At 32.2% G+C, this 17,267-nt stretch overlaps 1 protein-coding gene across 1 annotated transcript; it reads right to left on the bottom strand.

Annotated features, from left to right (window-relative positions):
- Window positions 1-6,067: 6,067 nt before the first annotated feature.
- On the bottom strand, window positions 6,068-6,901 carry LOC149219815 (ornithine decarboxylase-like). Its single transcript, XM_089386925.1, has one exon. It carries the CDS (start codon window positions 6,899-6,901, stop codon window positions 6,068-6,070), a length of 834 nt encoding a protein of 277 aa, XP_089243051.1.
- Between the last annotated feature and the right edge of the window lie 10,366 nt (window positions 6,902-17,267).

The raw sequence follows: 17,267 nt of genomic DNA, 5'->3' as shown, positions 1-17,267 counted from the left end.
AGTTTTGAGGCATTTAAAACTTTAAAGAAAACCTTTGAGCATCTAAAGAAGGACATTCTCTAAATTCGTCAAATATTTCTTTAGGAGGTAATTCATAGCCTTCTTGCCTATATCACTTCCAAAATTTTAGACACATAACAACTACATAAATATGCCTAGTGAAATTGACATCCCCAATGACAGGACACTGATATCCTTAGGAGGTCATTTCTAATTATTGGAGGCATGTATGAATCCTTCACCTTATTTAAAAATAGATTATTGTGTTCATTCATGAAGGGGTTTCTTAAATTATGAAAAAAAGATTCAATTCGTTATTGATACTGGGTGAGTAGGTAGGGATGTGGAGTAGGGTGGAATTATAGGAAATATGGAGTATAAAACTTTCTATTCAATAAAAATAAGGGAAGTATACTAAAAATAGGGGTTATTTCTATTAAAAGAATGTATAGCTTTGCGATTATATTGATGTATCTTAGGAGGTTCTTGTCAATATCTAGTGAGCTAATTGTTATTCTTTAATATCCCAAAAATATAGGAATTATGACATAGGTTGAATAAGTGGAGACCCTGTGGAGGCATCCTTCTTTACCTTGGATAGACATAAGCTTCCATTATGGCACAAGGTTCATGTTTCTTCTCCTTACCAAGTTTGAGGCCCTAAGTACGTTAGGTGATATTATTGGCTCAAAATGCCTAAAATATTTCTTTATGGCCTAAGGATGTGTTTTCCTTGCCCAACCATGTTTAGGGCACTATGACCAAAATCTAATGCTAAAAACCTTACAATAAGGCTCATATCACTCTTCAAGGCTAAAGATACCATAGGAGGGTCTCGTGTGGTGGTCCAAATCCTTGATCATGTTTCTTTAGACTAAGAAGCTACCTTCAAAGCTTGAGGCAAGACTTTTCTCCCTTAACCATGGTCAACAAAATGAATCTCATACTTAGAGCTTAAATCTTCTAATCATGCCCACGTACCAACTAAGAGGGAGACAATACTCTCAAAGCATTACACTTGGTGCTTGGAGGCCTTGATATTGAATTTGAATTCTTGGGATCTCCCCTTACATCCTAAGGATGAATGTTCCTCCATTAACCATGTATACTTTCAAATCGCCTATGTGTTGTGATCAAAACCTTCTAGTAGCTTTTATCATTAATATCCATTCTCAGAGTGTACGTATAAGTTGAAGAGGTCATGTGTAGTTGATCAAGGTCTATTTATTGAACCTTAATTCCTACAAACTTCATTTATGGTGTAAGGCATATATTTCTTCCTTCAAAGATGACTAGTGTAGAGAGAGTGATGTACGTAGTATCAAAATTCCCCTAATAACACCCATATCCCTAATAAAAGTAACATATTACCTTGATAGGTATTTGGTGGTGTTTTCAAAGGTTCTTCAAAACATGTATTCCAAATATATGTCTTTAGGGTTTAATAAATGTGTTAACTCCCATGGCCATGTTAAGGGCCTCATGGCTCATAACTGTTGATCAAAATATTCTAGTAATGCACATATCCCTACTTGAAAGGTAAGGATGCCCTCAAGATTCCATGTGTGGTGATTCAAGTTGTTGGTCTAGAGAAATTCACTTAGAAGCAACCTTTATGGCCTAGGGGTCAAGGTTCCTTCCTTTACCATGTTAAGGAACCTATTACCAATACTCAATGCTCAAATCCTCTAATGTCGTTAATGTCTCTACTTGAAGAGGAGGGGTATACACTAGACAAATTAATTTAGTGACGAATGTGTGCATGCATTCCTGGAAATCCTCTAATGTCATTAATATCCCTAGTTGAAGAGGATAGGTAAAACTAGACAAAATAATTTAGTCCCAAAAGTGTACATGCATTCTTGGAAGTATCATACACAGTTGCAATTGTGTGAATACACACACACACATATTTAACATATTTTGCCTTGACATATAAGGAAATTATATGGTGCACTAGAAGAGATTGAAATCTGTCATCTAAAAAAAATTGCTTCATAATTCCAAGACTCTTTTAGTTATAGTTAATGCAAGAAATTGTTATTTAAAAGATATAATGAGATTTATAATTTAATAAAATATCAAATTAACAATACAAATTTTGAAAAAAACATTGTCCACCAGAACAATGTCTTCTCTACAATTCTACAATTATTTGTAGGGAATATCTATTGTTTAGGTACTCAAAATTAGCATGTAAACATATACATTTGGAAAATTAACATACTCATTTTAGGAAAACTCAAATGTCATGCAGTCCTACAAAATTTCTATATAAATAAAAATGATATGTTTGGAAGCTAATTCATTTTCTTTTTTACATCATTGTCAAACTCTTTTTAGAGGTATCTAAAATCAATCCTCCAAATTGATTGATGATTTTTTTTCATACTTTTATTATCACTAATGTGTCATGAGATACCATCATTAACTTTCACCCACCATACAACATATTAATCATTACATGAATATACATCTTATAACAACCATACAATTGATAATCTCCCATTTTGTAATCATTAAGATCATTGTAATTTGTATAACAACATGATGACTAACACTCTTGTGTTTTTCGCAAAGGGTCATTACTCCTATTCTTTTCCTCTCATCATGGGTTGAGGGATAAAATTTACTATAAGGAGGTTGGCCCACTGGATAAAAATAAAATTTCAATATGATTTTGTGTAACATCTAATTTATAGAGTGATATTTTCATTAGAGAAATATTTGGAAATAATGGTCATTAATCACTTATATGTATTAGTAGTTTTGGTCTATGACATGTTTTTCTGACATCCACGCTATTGACATGTGTCTAATAGGTTTTTTTTTTTTTACAATTTTATTCTACAACTATGTTGCATGGGATTAATAATACTTTTTGAATAATAAAATATAAAATGATTAGAAAAGATAAAAATATTATATTCATCACTACTTTATTTTAATAAAATAAAATATACAATATTCATTTACCCAAGAAACATATGACCAAACCCTTTTACTTGGTAGAATGAATTGCATTAATACTCCATAAATATTTGAAATGAAATTGTGATTTTAAGAAATAATATTGTTACCATGTTAAAAGTCATTTTCATAATTATGAAAATTTATGTATTTTTTCTTTTTATAATTGACATTTCAACAACCATTATGATAAAGTAATAAGAATTAATCATTTTTTCTATAACCAATTGGATTTAGTTATTTTACAATAAAAATGACATATTTCTTAGTTTAGATTGTTATAATTATTTAATCTTCCTCAAAAATGACATATTTCTTACTTTAGAATTTTATAAGTATTTCATCTCTATCTTAAATAATAATTTTGTATCTAAATTCTTTTTCATCTGGTTATTCAACTTGAAGATAAATTTTGTATCTAAATTCTTTTTCATCTAATTATTCAACTTGAAGATAAATATTGTTTTGTAATTCTCTTACATTTAATTATTCAATTTTAAAATTAAAATATTTCATTTCAAGTGTCAATGATCCATTTTTTTCTCTGAATTTTTGTTCCAATAATCACATTAGTTTTTTTTACTAGTAGACATTTATTACCTGTGTTAATAACATTATATATTAAAACCTAATCTTGATATTTTAATTTAATATTAAATTTTATTGATTTTATTTGATTGGTTCAAAGTTTTACTAGTAGACATTTATTACCTATCTTCTTATTATTTGAAAAATAACATGATATTTTAAAACCTAATATTGATATTTTAATTTAATATTAAAATTTATTGATTTTGTTTGATTGCTTCAAAGTTTTATATTTGGAATATGATGTATTTTGGTCATTAATACTGGTTGAAATATAATGCATTTTGGCCATTTATATTTGTTGATAGATTAGTTTTTTTTATTATTTTTTAATTTTTTATTATGATGGGGTATTTTCATCTTTTGTTGTGATGATGAATCATGTTAATGAATCAAAACAATAATTAAGAAAAAAAAAACTAATGTAATTAATATTAGGAAAAAATTTCAATAAAGAAAAAAATAATTATTTAAAAAAATATTAACATAACAAGTAATAAATTTTATATTTAATATCTTTTAAAAAAGAATTTAGTAAAGCATTTAAGAGATGTGGAATAAATTGGTAGAAATAATAATGTATCGAGTGTTCCTAACATCTATTTGTGCGAGTGTCATCTTAACTTTTTTACTCAGTTCATTACTTTTGTATATATACACACTTCTGCTCGTCTCCCCTCATATATATATATATATATATATATGAGTGACTTCACCGTTTCATTTCGTATATATTCTAGTGTTCTATTTCACTTCAACTAATGATTTCATTAAGGTTTTAATCATATCACTTTTATTCGTGGTCTCAAATAAAGAATCTTCAAAAGAAAATCTAAAATGACTATAACTATCAAATTTTAATTTTGAAAATTTGAATGTAGATTATTTATAAATAAAATTAAAACGTTTCACTAAATAATTTTAGATATACTTTTATTCGTAGTGTTCAATTAAAAAGAAAATGGAAAAGATCTTAGAATTTTTTTTAAGAAACTAACATATTTTAATATAAATTTTTTATAAATTTTTTTAATTAAAATTTTAAATATTTTTTATTATATTATTATTAGTAAGTATGATTTTTAACTTATAATTAAAAAAAAAAATACTTATAAAAAATATTTGTTTTTAATCTTTATGTAGGTAGGTTTTAACCCTATACAAAAATTAAGTGTCACTTTCAATGTTACAATATACATATATTTTCAATGTTACAATACACATATATATACATATTGAAGCATCCATAAACCATAATCGGTTAATCTAAGACATAACCTTAGTTCCTTTGAAAGAATCTACATAAGACCACACATAACCATAGTTAATATAAAGTTAAAAAAATATAACACAACCCAACACATTAGCCCCACTCAAACCATATATTAAATATGATAAAAATATAATCTCCCCAATCAAATTTTATCATATATCTTCATCAAAATTATGAAAAAAATTCTCATTCGCGATCTACTGCATCACTAACACGGATATATAACGCCGTTTTGTATTTACAGATGAATAATGCGTAATAAATTTGTATTTTTTATAAATAGATAAAAAAACATCCCAATACAATTAAAAATAGATGGACTCCCTTAGTTATTCATGGATTCCATGCATTAACTGTTCATGAACGATAAAAGCAAGTATTCTTCCACTGCATAGGCCATATGAGTTTCTAATGGTTTCGGTCTTCCCTCCTGTTAATATTGTTTACAACATATAACACGTTTACAAAAGATTTTTCGGCGAAGATCACATGAGACATCATTTGTCGACGCGTTTCGAACGAACCAACCATGATCAACATATGTCGCAACCAAAATTTTTTATAACACCAAATACAATACCAAACTGATCTCGGCTAATACGGAAGAAAATAACATATTTACATGACCATCTTCACATCTCCAATATCGTCGAAGAAGCATCTTGGTGAAAATAGCTGCATCGGACATGGACATGGACATTATATAAAAGTCATCGCACATGGATAAATGAATACAAGTACACGGTGAAATAAAAAGCTCGACATTATGACCTGGACTGGTAAAATCCAGAGCGACTGTCATGTTACGTAAATGGAATGAACTTGGGTAATAAAGACATACATTTTTCTATTGAAAAAAAATAATAATAAAACTTTATTTTACTTTATTTTTCTTGCATTTTTTCTCTGGAGATTAAATTCCTGCCTTTCAATTTTATCTGACCAATTCCATTAGTCAAAGGGAAATAATAAATAGAAAAAAAAAAGTGAAAAAAAAAACATTTACAGCACGATTATCTCATTTCTCGAATAGTGGTGGAACTTTTATTTAACGTGCTGTACTGTAACTTTCTAATAATAAGAATGTCCATCTTCTGGTCGATTATTGTCTGTAAGGACGTGAATAAGCTTTTCAATTGATGAGATCGGGATTGGCGATATAATATCCTATTGGATTTATTTTCTATAATTAAGCTCAATCATAAAGATCTCAGTAGATCGTTTGGTTTGGGATGTCTAGGGAGCCATGGAGGCAGCACAGTAGGTGGGAATGGCAGAAATGGAGAAGCCATTAAAATTAGACCCGGTGGCAGCAGCGTAAGCGCCCATGTTGGGAAAAACAAGCCAGTCACCCACCACCAGCTCCGGCAGCAAGTAATCGATCAGGACGATATCGGAAGCGTCGCATGTCGGTCCAAAAACAGTAGATGGATAGCTGGGCAGCCCGGTGCAGGAGGCATTCGAGCGGCGGGATTTGCAGGCCAGAGGGAGCGCAGTGATGACGGCTTTGTCGTGTATAAGACAACTCATGGAGCCATGGATGCCATCGTTAATCCAATATTCCCTCACTTCTCCTCTTACCCGTTTTCCGATTACACAGGAGGCCAGCCAGAATGAGGTCTCGGCGAAATATCGACCCGGTTCAGCCATAAGGGAAATCGCTGTTGCATCAGGGAAGTACGTTTTTAAGGCGAATTGGACAGTACCCGCGACCTCTGCAAATAGCTTTCCTGCGGTGAAACCACCGCCGATGTTAAGAATACCAAATTTGGGCAACCCGAGTCGAGAAGCCGAATCGAAAACGCCGCGAGCAGCCGCAACAGCACCGTGGTAGATGGCAAACAATAAATCCCATGCTATTGGGTATTGAATGCCCTCTAAGAGACCATATTTAATGCACTCTAAGAGATTGATGGGACAGCCCTGGTCGTTCTCCCGGATACATACATGGACAATGTAAGATTCCTCCGCCTCCGCCTCCGCCTCCGCCTTGATCGCCACCGCCACCACCATTCCATAAGAACGCTGGCATATACGATACATACGATACAGGATATACAATGTACGCATACGTACGCATTTAATTGGCGAATTTGAATTTTGAGTTTGAATGCGAAGCCCGCTCTCAAAATTTTAATTTCTATAGCTGTGACCGCCTGGAGGGTGCAGCAAAAGGCTGCCCGTCCTGCTCTCTGGAGGGTGCAACGAAATGCGGTCTGGTGGTGTCGGTGGCGATCATGGCGAAGGCGATGCCAAGGTCTCAAATCCTCAGCGCGGTGGTAGCACTGCTTTTAAGATACTGGGGACTTCTCATACTGCGGCTATTCTAGCAAGGGGGAGAGCAACTTCTTCTGTAATGGTGGTTACGAGCCCTACCTGTGGATACACAATTCCTTATTTCATCTCACCCACGGCAGCCAAACAACTATACATTAGTTTCGATAACCTTCGTGAATGCCTGGAGATGAAGATTTATCTGGATAGAGGGAACGATAGTTTCTCTGTACTCAAGATGCCCAGAATCCGCTGAGGTTCTCTTTAAGTTTAACTATTGAGGTCAGAATATATATCTATATACGCAGTGCAATATATTTTCATCGAACTTTTTCTTTGTTTAAATTTGTTTCTTCTCAGCAACTTTGCTCAGTTACTTCCTACAGAGATCACACATTTTCATTTATTATGTCTTCTGTGTGCGTTTGCAGGTTTACATTTACAGGTAATGGCACGTAGTTATTTTATTGTGAATACCATTTATTTTCTGCTCTGCCAGAGAGGTTTACAATGGCATAGTCTCGGTTATGCTAGATAAGTTTACATTGCATAGTCTCGGTTTCAGAGGAAAAATTTAATCATTGCTTTGGCAAAACTGCTGAGCATACTGGAGCTTTCTACATATTTTTTCAAACATAAGAATTGTTTTGCTTTTTCTTAAATGATGTCTGCTAAAACTTTTATATATCTATATATGTTTTGGTCGTAATGGTTGTGAGAGGCTATATTTCATTTTAATTTTTTTAATGGTTATTTTAAAATTTGAATGTAATTTTTTTTTAATTGAAATGGAATTTTAAAATTATATAAAAATAGATTTAATATTATAAAATATTTTATTATAAGTTTTTTTCAATTTTATATTTTAAAATAACTTTTATTAAATGTATTGGATTTTTTTGGTTGAAATTTGTGTAAATAATTTTTTTGGTGAAATTTTGATTATTTTTTATTTAAAAATTATTTTTGACTACAAAAATTTAGCATTTTAACAATTTTAGTACATTTTGATTGGAAACAGTTCACAAATCAATATTATGATTCCAATAAATCTTTACTAGATTTTAAACCTTTTTCACTAAAAAAAATATACTCAAAAAACTTTTAAAACATATCATAAATTCAAACTAATTTAATTAACTTTAAAATATTAATTTTAAAATTTTAGTAATTTTTAATCCATTTAAATGTATGAACAACTAGTAAATAAAGAGAAGTTTTGAAATGAATTTTAAAGAGGATATTTATTGATTTAAAAAAAATACATAGCCAATCTAAGATTGAAAATTTTAAAAACCAGGAGTCAAACGATAAATCAAATGCACAAAATTCTATTAAAAGCAGTCCCAAGTAAATAGGCAAACCCAAAAACATATGATCAAGCATATATTAAGAAAATTCAAGTAGATATTCTTCATCAGAACATTAAAATTCCACACTCATATTTCAAGAGCTTCTAAAATTCCTAAATAGACACTATGGTTCAGATGGATTCTACAACATAGAACCATCACAAATAAATTACTGGAACATGGATTCCATGTTCCACATTTGAATATCCTTTAAACTGTCATAGAAATCTCCTAGCTGGATTGTCATAGAAATCTCCTAGCTGGATTCTAGAGATTTGCTAATTAATATTTTTTTTATTTTCTCTACTGTCACTTTTTTTTTAAATAGGTAGGCATCATTTTTCTCTCTAGACTATATATCTTAGATCATGTATCTTTAACTTTTACATAAAATATGTCATTCTACTTCTAGTCACTCACCCAAATCAGAATTTAATATTTTCTATCTAATCTTTCTAGACAAAAACTATCTTCAGAAAAAGATCATGTATCTTTAACTTTTACATAAAATATGTCATTCTACTTCTAGTCACTCACCCAAATCAGAATTTAATATTTTCTATCTAATCTTTCTAGACAAAAACAATCTTCAAAAAAAAAATAGCAGAGAAAACTACATGGTTGTGGCTAAATCATGAAAAAAACACAAAGTGGCTAAACAATATTTATGCTCAAAACCATGACGAGATCCATTGAAAAATGCAGAGAAATATATCTTCATGGGTGACTTGTTGCATATTTCTATACAGAATCTGCTATATAATTATGTTCCCTATAGATATGAGAAAATGACAAATTGAATTTTTTTAGCATTGATCTTATCCAATGCATCTAGTTTATGAGCATTGGTAGTCCAAATGTTGATGTCTTCATTACCCAATCTATAATCACTTTGAAATCTCTGAAAATGTCCATAGAAGCAATTCCAAGTCACCTTGCACAAAATAAAACTGCCAAAAAAACTAAAAACCCTACTCTAATATAGAAGCAATTCCAAGTCACCTTGCACAAAATAAAACCACCAAAAAAACTAAAAACTCTACTCTATTATTTTTGTTCTAACACCATTCTTCCAAGAGATAAAAATCTCCAGGCTTCAAAACAACATAAACTTCGGTACCACATTTTTCCCCATTAGAAAAACCTACTAATTTTTTTTCCACATATCCTCCAACTAGTAAACCCTTGTAGAAAATTTCTTGGTTTTCTGCCCAGTCTACATATAGAAACTTGTTATCTTCAAGCAAGTGTATCTTACATCTACCGCTATCGCTTCCAAAATATATGCATTTAGGCTTCTCCAAATACCCATAGAATGTAAAAAACAGAGTCCTATAATCTCATTTATAAATTTTACAAATTACACCATTAAAATAAATAAATAAATAAAAATTCTCTTTCTAAATTAAAAAAAAAAAAAAATTACAAAAATACAGCCAATGTTTTTAATAATACCTTTACTACCACTATGATTCATAAATGAACTATGGTGTACTTTCACCCATTGATGTCACGCTAAGCCCATTTTGGTGACACAAGTACAATTTTAATTAGTTATTCATTTTATAAACATATGGACCAATTAAAGTATAGTGCTTCATCGTTGCTTTAGTGGGGAGAGTTCGACGTTGTGACCAGCTACGTGCGCTCAAATCCCATCAACCATGCTATTACTGCTAATTTTTCATTTTTTTAGTAATTTTTTTTAAATTCAATTATTTTTCAAATTTTGAAAAAAGAGTAGGCGAGTCTCAAAAGAGTTGCATTAGGAAAAAAACTAGGGGAGGGACATCAATTGTTGCATGTTTTTTTCTGCCATGACATCTCAGTATTGAATCGATTGTACGACACGTGTCTAACACATCGTCTCACTTGTCGTGGTAGTTGGGGAATTAACACCTGCCTCGTTTCTTGTGTTTTTCCTTCTCTTTTAGGGTTTAGCGTTTACTGCATTTGGAAGGCTGTGTTATTTTGCTTGGGGTCAGTGTGTGGGTGTTCTTCTACCCCATTGTTGTTCGATCAATGCCTTGATGTTGGTCAGCATACACTCGGTGATTGCACTCGACTAGTTTCATTGCTGAGAGAAGTGGTTTGTGTGCTGAGAGAAGCAATTTGTGGGGTATTCATGGGTTTGAAGGTTGTGATTCAAGGCTTCATTTTTTATGTCTCGTTGCTTCGTGGTTGTGGTACACTAGTGCTTGGTACAGTCGTTCATTGTCGACCGAGCCCCGAATTTCCATCAGCTCAACAATGGACATGGTGGACACGGGGTTTTCGCGCTCTAGTGGGTTTTTTCGAGGTTAAGTTCTCTTGCTTGTGAATTTTTCTGGCATTTTCACTGGTTTATTTGCACTTATTTTTAACACCTTTGCGATTTTTGTGACAAGTGAGCATGGTTGGGTTCGCAGATGAGGTGTCGTGAAGGATTGAGGTCTTCAACACTGATGCAACATGGTTTGTGTAGCTTGGTGGCTTCGTCGATGACTTCCTGGTAGGATTACATTCCTACTAGTTGCTAACTCTGTGTTTTTAAACACATTTAAACCATGGGAAGTTTGTGCTCTTTGGTGTTTTTATGTTTACGGTTCACTATAAATTTTACATAGGGTTCACTGTAAATTTTGCTCGACGTTCATTGTAAATATTTCCTTGTTTTTATGCTTAGGGTTCACTGTGATTTTTTCTTGGGTTCACTATAAATTTTGCAGGGTTTTTTTGAATGGGGTTCACTAAATTTTTGCTCTGGGTTCAGTGTAATTTTTCCGGGGTTTTATGCTTGAGGTTCACTCTATTTTTTGCGGGGTTTTTTTTTTTTTGTGGGTCATCGTAAATTTGAGGAACCCTCATCTTTTGAGTCTGACTACCAAAGAGAATAAGTCATTTTGATCCTGAAAACCTTCTTTGTCGACATTCCATGGCCCTAACCGCGCCTTGGGCATAAAATAATGATATAAAAGCGCTACTTCTTTGGGGGTTTATATATTTCTCAAGTTTGTTCATTTGATCTTTCAAAAGTTGTCAAATCCCCCACCCGAAGTTAGTAATTGGGCCCTAATCCATTGCACATTCTATGATTACTTCCATCTCACTAGGAAGATTTTGGGGTTCACCTTCGTCTGTCATCTTGTGTTTCTTATAGTTCAGCGAGGGTAGTCTTTTTTGCCATATTTTTCGATTTCTTATATTTTATCCACATATATAAATATGCATTGCAATATGGCTAGCTATGCCTCAATAAGGACCTCTGCCCCAACCTTCATATTAGAGGTATTAGACTTTCTGAAGATCCATGCTGCAATATCTTGGTGTGTTGTGCAGAGCGATTGATTTGAAAGAACTCAATGAGACAAATGAGAGGAGATATAACATGGGTAACTCGCAGGCCTCCCGGCTGAATATCTCTTGTCCATTCTAGAATTTATGACTTGGTCTTTCAACAGTTTTGAGCCACTCCTTGGGGTACCTTGGACATTGCAAATTACACTATAATTTGGTCTAATTTGTTTTCAATTTTTGTGAACAATGTCTTTTTTTGTTATCTATGTTTCTTTGGTGAATTCTGCCCTGGAAGAAAGACTTAAGTTGGACATTGATCTCTTTGTTGTTGATGATCCGATCTATGCTACTTGTAACCTCTTTTGTTTTAAGTAATGGAAGTAAGGTATTTTTTCTTTTTGCAAACAAAAGGGTGAAGTATAGTCGCTTTTCTCAATTTTCATTTACATAAATCTCATTTTGATTCGGTTTGAGCCATAATCATCAAATTCGTTAAGAAAAAGCCTCACGGTTGTTTGGCAACTTCATAGTTTCTATCTCCTTGTTGAAGGCTTGTATTTGAAAAATCATCCTTAGAGAGGGGCCTGGATATTAAACCTCCTTACAATTAACTTATGCCTAAAAATATAGAAACTTATACATATAAGGTTTAGCTCCAATTAGGTTGTAGTTTTCTCAACAATTTAATCTACACTTGATACTCATATTTAATCCACTTGTTTGTCTCGATTTTGAATGATGATATATGTTTCAGTTGACTAATAAGTAATGACATGAGTTGTGGAGTTAAAAACACCTTGGGATAAACAATTTTTCTTAATTTGTAATATTGAGGAAGTTGAGGATGAGTTCCATTTTGCGTTTGAGACTTTTCAACATGCCCAGATGCTTCTAGGATTCTTTCTTGTCATCCATTATGTTTGTTCCACCATTTGTTCTCTATTCATAACAAGACAATTGTGAATTTGTTTGATTAAAGAGTTTTGAATCTGTTTGATTCAATGGATTCATGGAAAATCAAGTTTTTTAATAGTTTGTGTGGTATTCTTTCTTTTCATCCACTTTGTTTTGATTTCATTTTCTTCTCTGGTCATAACAAGGCAATTCTAAGTTTGTTTGATTAAAAAATGTTGAATTTGTTTGATCCAATGTAGTCATGACACATCAACAAAATTGAATTAAATTAGTCATCCACTACATTTTCCTCACAATTTCTTCTTTGGTCATAACAGGACAGCTGTGAATTTGTTTGATTAAAGAATTCTTTTTTTATTCAATGGACTCAAGATGTTTATAATTAACCCAATCACAAGGGAATCAAAGCTATCCCCCATAAGCATTGTCAAATGGAATTGAATGCATTTTCAATTGTAATAGTGAGGGAGAAATTAGGAGGTTGAAAATGACCACCAAAATAAATGGAGTCATGATGTTTGCATTGACCTAAATTGTTTATTGTTGTTGTTCATTGTTTTATGGAGTTTTCAAATTATAAAAATTAAGTTTTTCATGATACCGTTATTCCCTCATTTGTCATTTATTTAGCAACCTGGAGAAAAATGTGATGTTGTGGATAATTTGGTATGTAATGGCAGAACAAAAGCTCCATTTTAATTCCAAGCTAGGATTTCTCCATTCAAATAGACTATGAATGTTGCTTCTAAAATGGCTTTTGATTACAATGTTGCAAACAATATGGAATAAACTGACCTATATTATAAGCCCAAATCCTCATGTGACAAGAAAAAGAGGCAATCCATCCAAAATCCACATCATAATGTGGTTACAACAAAAAAAATATCACACCCCTAGTCTAGATGGCCTCCAAAATCTTCAGTGCGCAAACTTTTTGAGTTCCTTGCTTGATAAGCATACATAGGATTGACACCTGCACTAGTAGGAATATAGCAAGTGGGTTAACCCCCATTCTGATACTAAGGCACTTGAATTTTTATGAGGTCTTGGAATAATCGTGTATTATCTGCAATTTGGCAATATGTGGTTGACATCATCCTGGTTTCACTAACTGTGCTTGCATCATTGTCAATTGTTATTCCTCTTTCTCTTTGAAGAATTTTTTGAGCCTTTCTTGCTTCTTTTCCTACCTTTCTATTTGTTTTTTATGGTCCTTTTATTGCCTTACTTTCTCTCTTTCAAGCCTTTCCTCTGCTCGAAGTTGTGTTGCAACAATCCTTGTTGCCTTCTTTTCCTTGACTAAATCCTTCTTTTTCCATTTTAATTATTGAATGTCAAGTTTCTTTTTTTTAGACTCAACTAATAGGGCTATATAGTTTATGAGGTGAGTAACTGTGAACTTTGGCCCAAACGAGGACTACCTAGTGTTCCACGCTTTTTTTTCATTGACATTATCTCCACTGGTAGCTTTAGTAACCAACTAAGTAACTTCTCATTCCCTGCATGATGCATGCCATTGGTTGACACTTGTCACTCAATATCTGGGACTACTAATTGAACTATATTATTCTCTTCATATGATTCCTCATTATGTGCACTATCTTCTTCCATTGATCTATTGTCCATAAAAAATGAACAATTTCGTTGTTTAATTCTACTTGTTGTGAAGGCATGTTCATGCTTTCTTCATTCGTTCTTATGACACCATGCTTGTTTATATTCATATGGCTTCTACCAGCCATGATGGTGGGGTTACTTGGCTTCGCAATGTCAATTGGTCATTGTTGTTTCCTAGTGAAATAGTAACAATATATATTTTCAACCACATTATCATTGTCAGTTTCATGATCAACAAAGTCATTAAGAATATCAGCAACCGAAGTTCCATGTGCTTCACTTGGTAGAACTGGTGCAAAGCAGAGGCAATGTTTCAACTCTGTGAACACCTTTTGTTGAGATTCAGACCAAAATAATTTTTCTTTCGCTCCTCCTTTGGTGAATTGACTCAAGGGCCAAGTGATATGAGAGAATCCCAATATAAACCTGCGGTAGAAATTGGCAAGACCCAAAAAGCTACGGAGCTCTGTCATAGTGGTTGGAGCTGGTCAATCCCGAATGACTAGGATCATGGCTGGATCCACGTGCACCCCCCATTCATCAATAATGTATCCCAGATACTGAACCTGGGTCATCTCGAAAGTGCATTTCTCCAAATTGGCACATAGTAGAGGTGTTTTCCAGTTATCAGGACTTAAGGGAAGAGGTTGGGGTTGTCGAGCTTAAAAAATTATGAAGGATTGGTTGAGCCCAAAAAGTGTGAGAATGTGTGAGTCCTTGGAACTGCATCCCCGCCAGTGTCTTTGAGTTTGGAATCCAGAGGATCTTTCTCCCTCAGTCCTGAGGCCTTATTTGGGTGAGTGACTAGAAGTAAAATGACATATTTTATGTAAAAGTTAAAGATACATGATCTTTTTTTGAAGACTGTTTTTGTCTAGAAAGATTAGAAAGAAAATATTAAATTCTGATTTGGGTGAGTGACTAGAAGTAGAATGACATATTTTATGTAAAAGTTAAAGATACATGATCTTTTTCTGAAGATAGTTTTTGTCTAGAAAGATTAGATAGAAAATATTAAACTCTGATTTGGGTGAGTGACTAGAAGTAGAATGACATATTTTATGTAAAAGTTAAAGATACATGATCTAAGATATATAGTCTAGAGAGAAAAATGACGCCTACCTATTTAAAAAAAAAGTGAGAGTAGAGAAAATAAATAAAATATTAATTAGCAAATCTCCTAGAATCCAGCTAGGAGATTTCTATGACAGTTTAAAGGATATTCAAATGTGGAACATGGAATGCATGTTCCAGTAATTTATTTGTGATGGTTCTATGTTGTAGAATCCATAACCATTGTGTCTATTTAGGAATTTTAGAAGCTCTTGAAATATGAGTGTGGAATTTTAATGTTCTGATGAAGAATATCTACTTGAATTTTCTTAATATATGCTTGATCATATGTTTTTCGGTTTGCCTATTTACTTGGGACCTGCTTTTAATAGAATTTTGTGCATTTGATTTATCGTTTGACTCCTGGTTTTTTAAATTTTCAATCGTAGATTGGCTATGTATTTTTTTTTAAATCAATAAATATCCTCTTTAAAATTCATTTTCAAAAATTCTCTTTATTTACTAGTTGTTCATACATTTAAATGGATTAAAAATTACTAAAATTTTAAAATTAATATTTTAAAGTTAATTAAATTAGTTTGAATTTATGATATGTTTTAAAAGTTTTTTGAGTATATTTTTTTTAGTGAAAAAAGTTTAAAATCTAGTAAAGATTTATTGGAATCATAATATTGATTTGTGAACTGTTTCCAATCAAAATGTACTAAAATTGTTAAAATGCTAAATTTTTATAGTCAAAAATAAATTTTAAATAACAAATAATCAAAATTTCACCAAAAAAAATTATTTACCCAAATTTCAACCAAAAAAATCCAATACATTTAATAAAAATTATTTTAAAATATAAAATATAAAAAACTTATAATAAAATATTTTATAATATTAAATCTATTTTTATATAATTTTAAAATTCCATTTCAATTAAAAATAAAATTTAATTCAAATTTTAAAATAACCATTAAAAAAATTAAAATCAAATATAACCTCTTCACAACCATTACCACCAAAACATATATAGATATATAACAATTCTATTTGCAGAATATATTAAAACACGAGTACTCAAACTTTAAAAATCATTTGCAAAATTACAAATGGTCCAACTTAGACATCTTATGAACCCATGAACTTGTAAAAGTTGCAGCAGACATCATTAAAAAAAAGCAAAACAATTTCGCATTTCGCGAGAGTTTGTTTCAAAGATCTATAGCAGTTGTTTCTGGCTCTCGGTATTTTCTCTCTCTTATGTTTGAAAAAATATGTAGAAAGCTCCAGTATGCTCAGCAGTTTTGCCAAAGCAATGATTAAATTTTTCCTCTGAAACCGAGACTATGCAGTGTAAACTTATCTAGCATAACCGAGACTATGCCATTGTAAACCTCTCTGGCAGAGCCGAAAATAAATGGTATCCACAATAAAATAACTACGTGCCATTACCTGTAAATGTAAACCTGCAAACGCACACAGAAGACATAATAAATGAAAATGTGTGATCTCTGTAGGAAGTAACTGAGCAAAGTTGCTGAAAAGAAACAAACTCAACAAATTTAAACAAAGAAAAAGTTCGATGAAAATATATTGCACTGCGTATATAAATATATATTCTGACCTCAATAGTTAAACTTAAAGAGAACCTCAGCGGATTCTGGGCATCTTGAGTACAGAGAAACTATCGTTCCCTCCATCCAGATAAATCTTCATCTCCAGGCATTCACGAAGGTTATCGAAACTAATGTATAGTTGTTTGGCTGCCGTGGGTGAGATGAAATATTTAGCAGCATGAGAGGAATTGTGTATCCACGGGTAGGGCTCGTAACCACCATTACAGAAGAAGTTGCTCTCCCCCTTGGTAGAATAGCCGTTGTATATCTTGTTGCGGCTCAGCGTCTTCGTGCAACTGGTGCAGAGAAGTCCCGAGTATCTTAAAA

The sequence above is a fragment of the Pinus tabuliformis genome, chromosome Q (assembly GCF_031772625.1).
Source record: "Pinus tabuliformis cultivar Carrire ecotype Pingquan chromosome Q, CPIR1, whole genome shotgun sequence".
NCBI lineage: Eukaryota > Viridiplantae > Streptophyta > Pinopsida > Pinales > Pinaceae > Pinus > Pinus tabuliformis.
The sequence above is the reverse complement of the archived record's forward strand: the minus strand, read 5'-3'. Positions and strand labels throughout refer to the sequence as shown.

Bases quoted from the DNA above. Each gene is read 5' to 3' on its own strand.
- LOC149219815 (XM_089386925.1), bottom strand. From the start codon at position 6,901: ATGCGTACATTGTATATCCTGTATCGTATGTATCGTATATGCCAGCGT.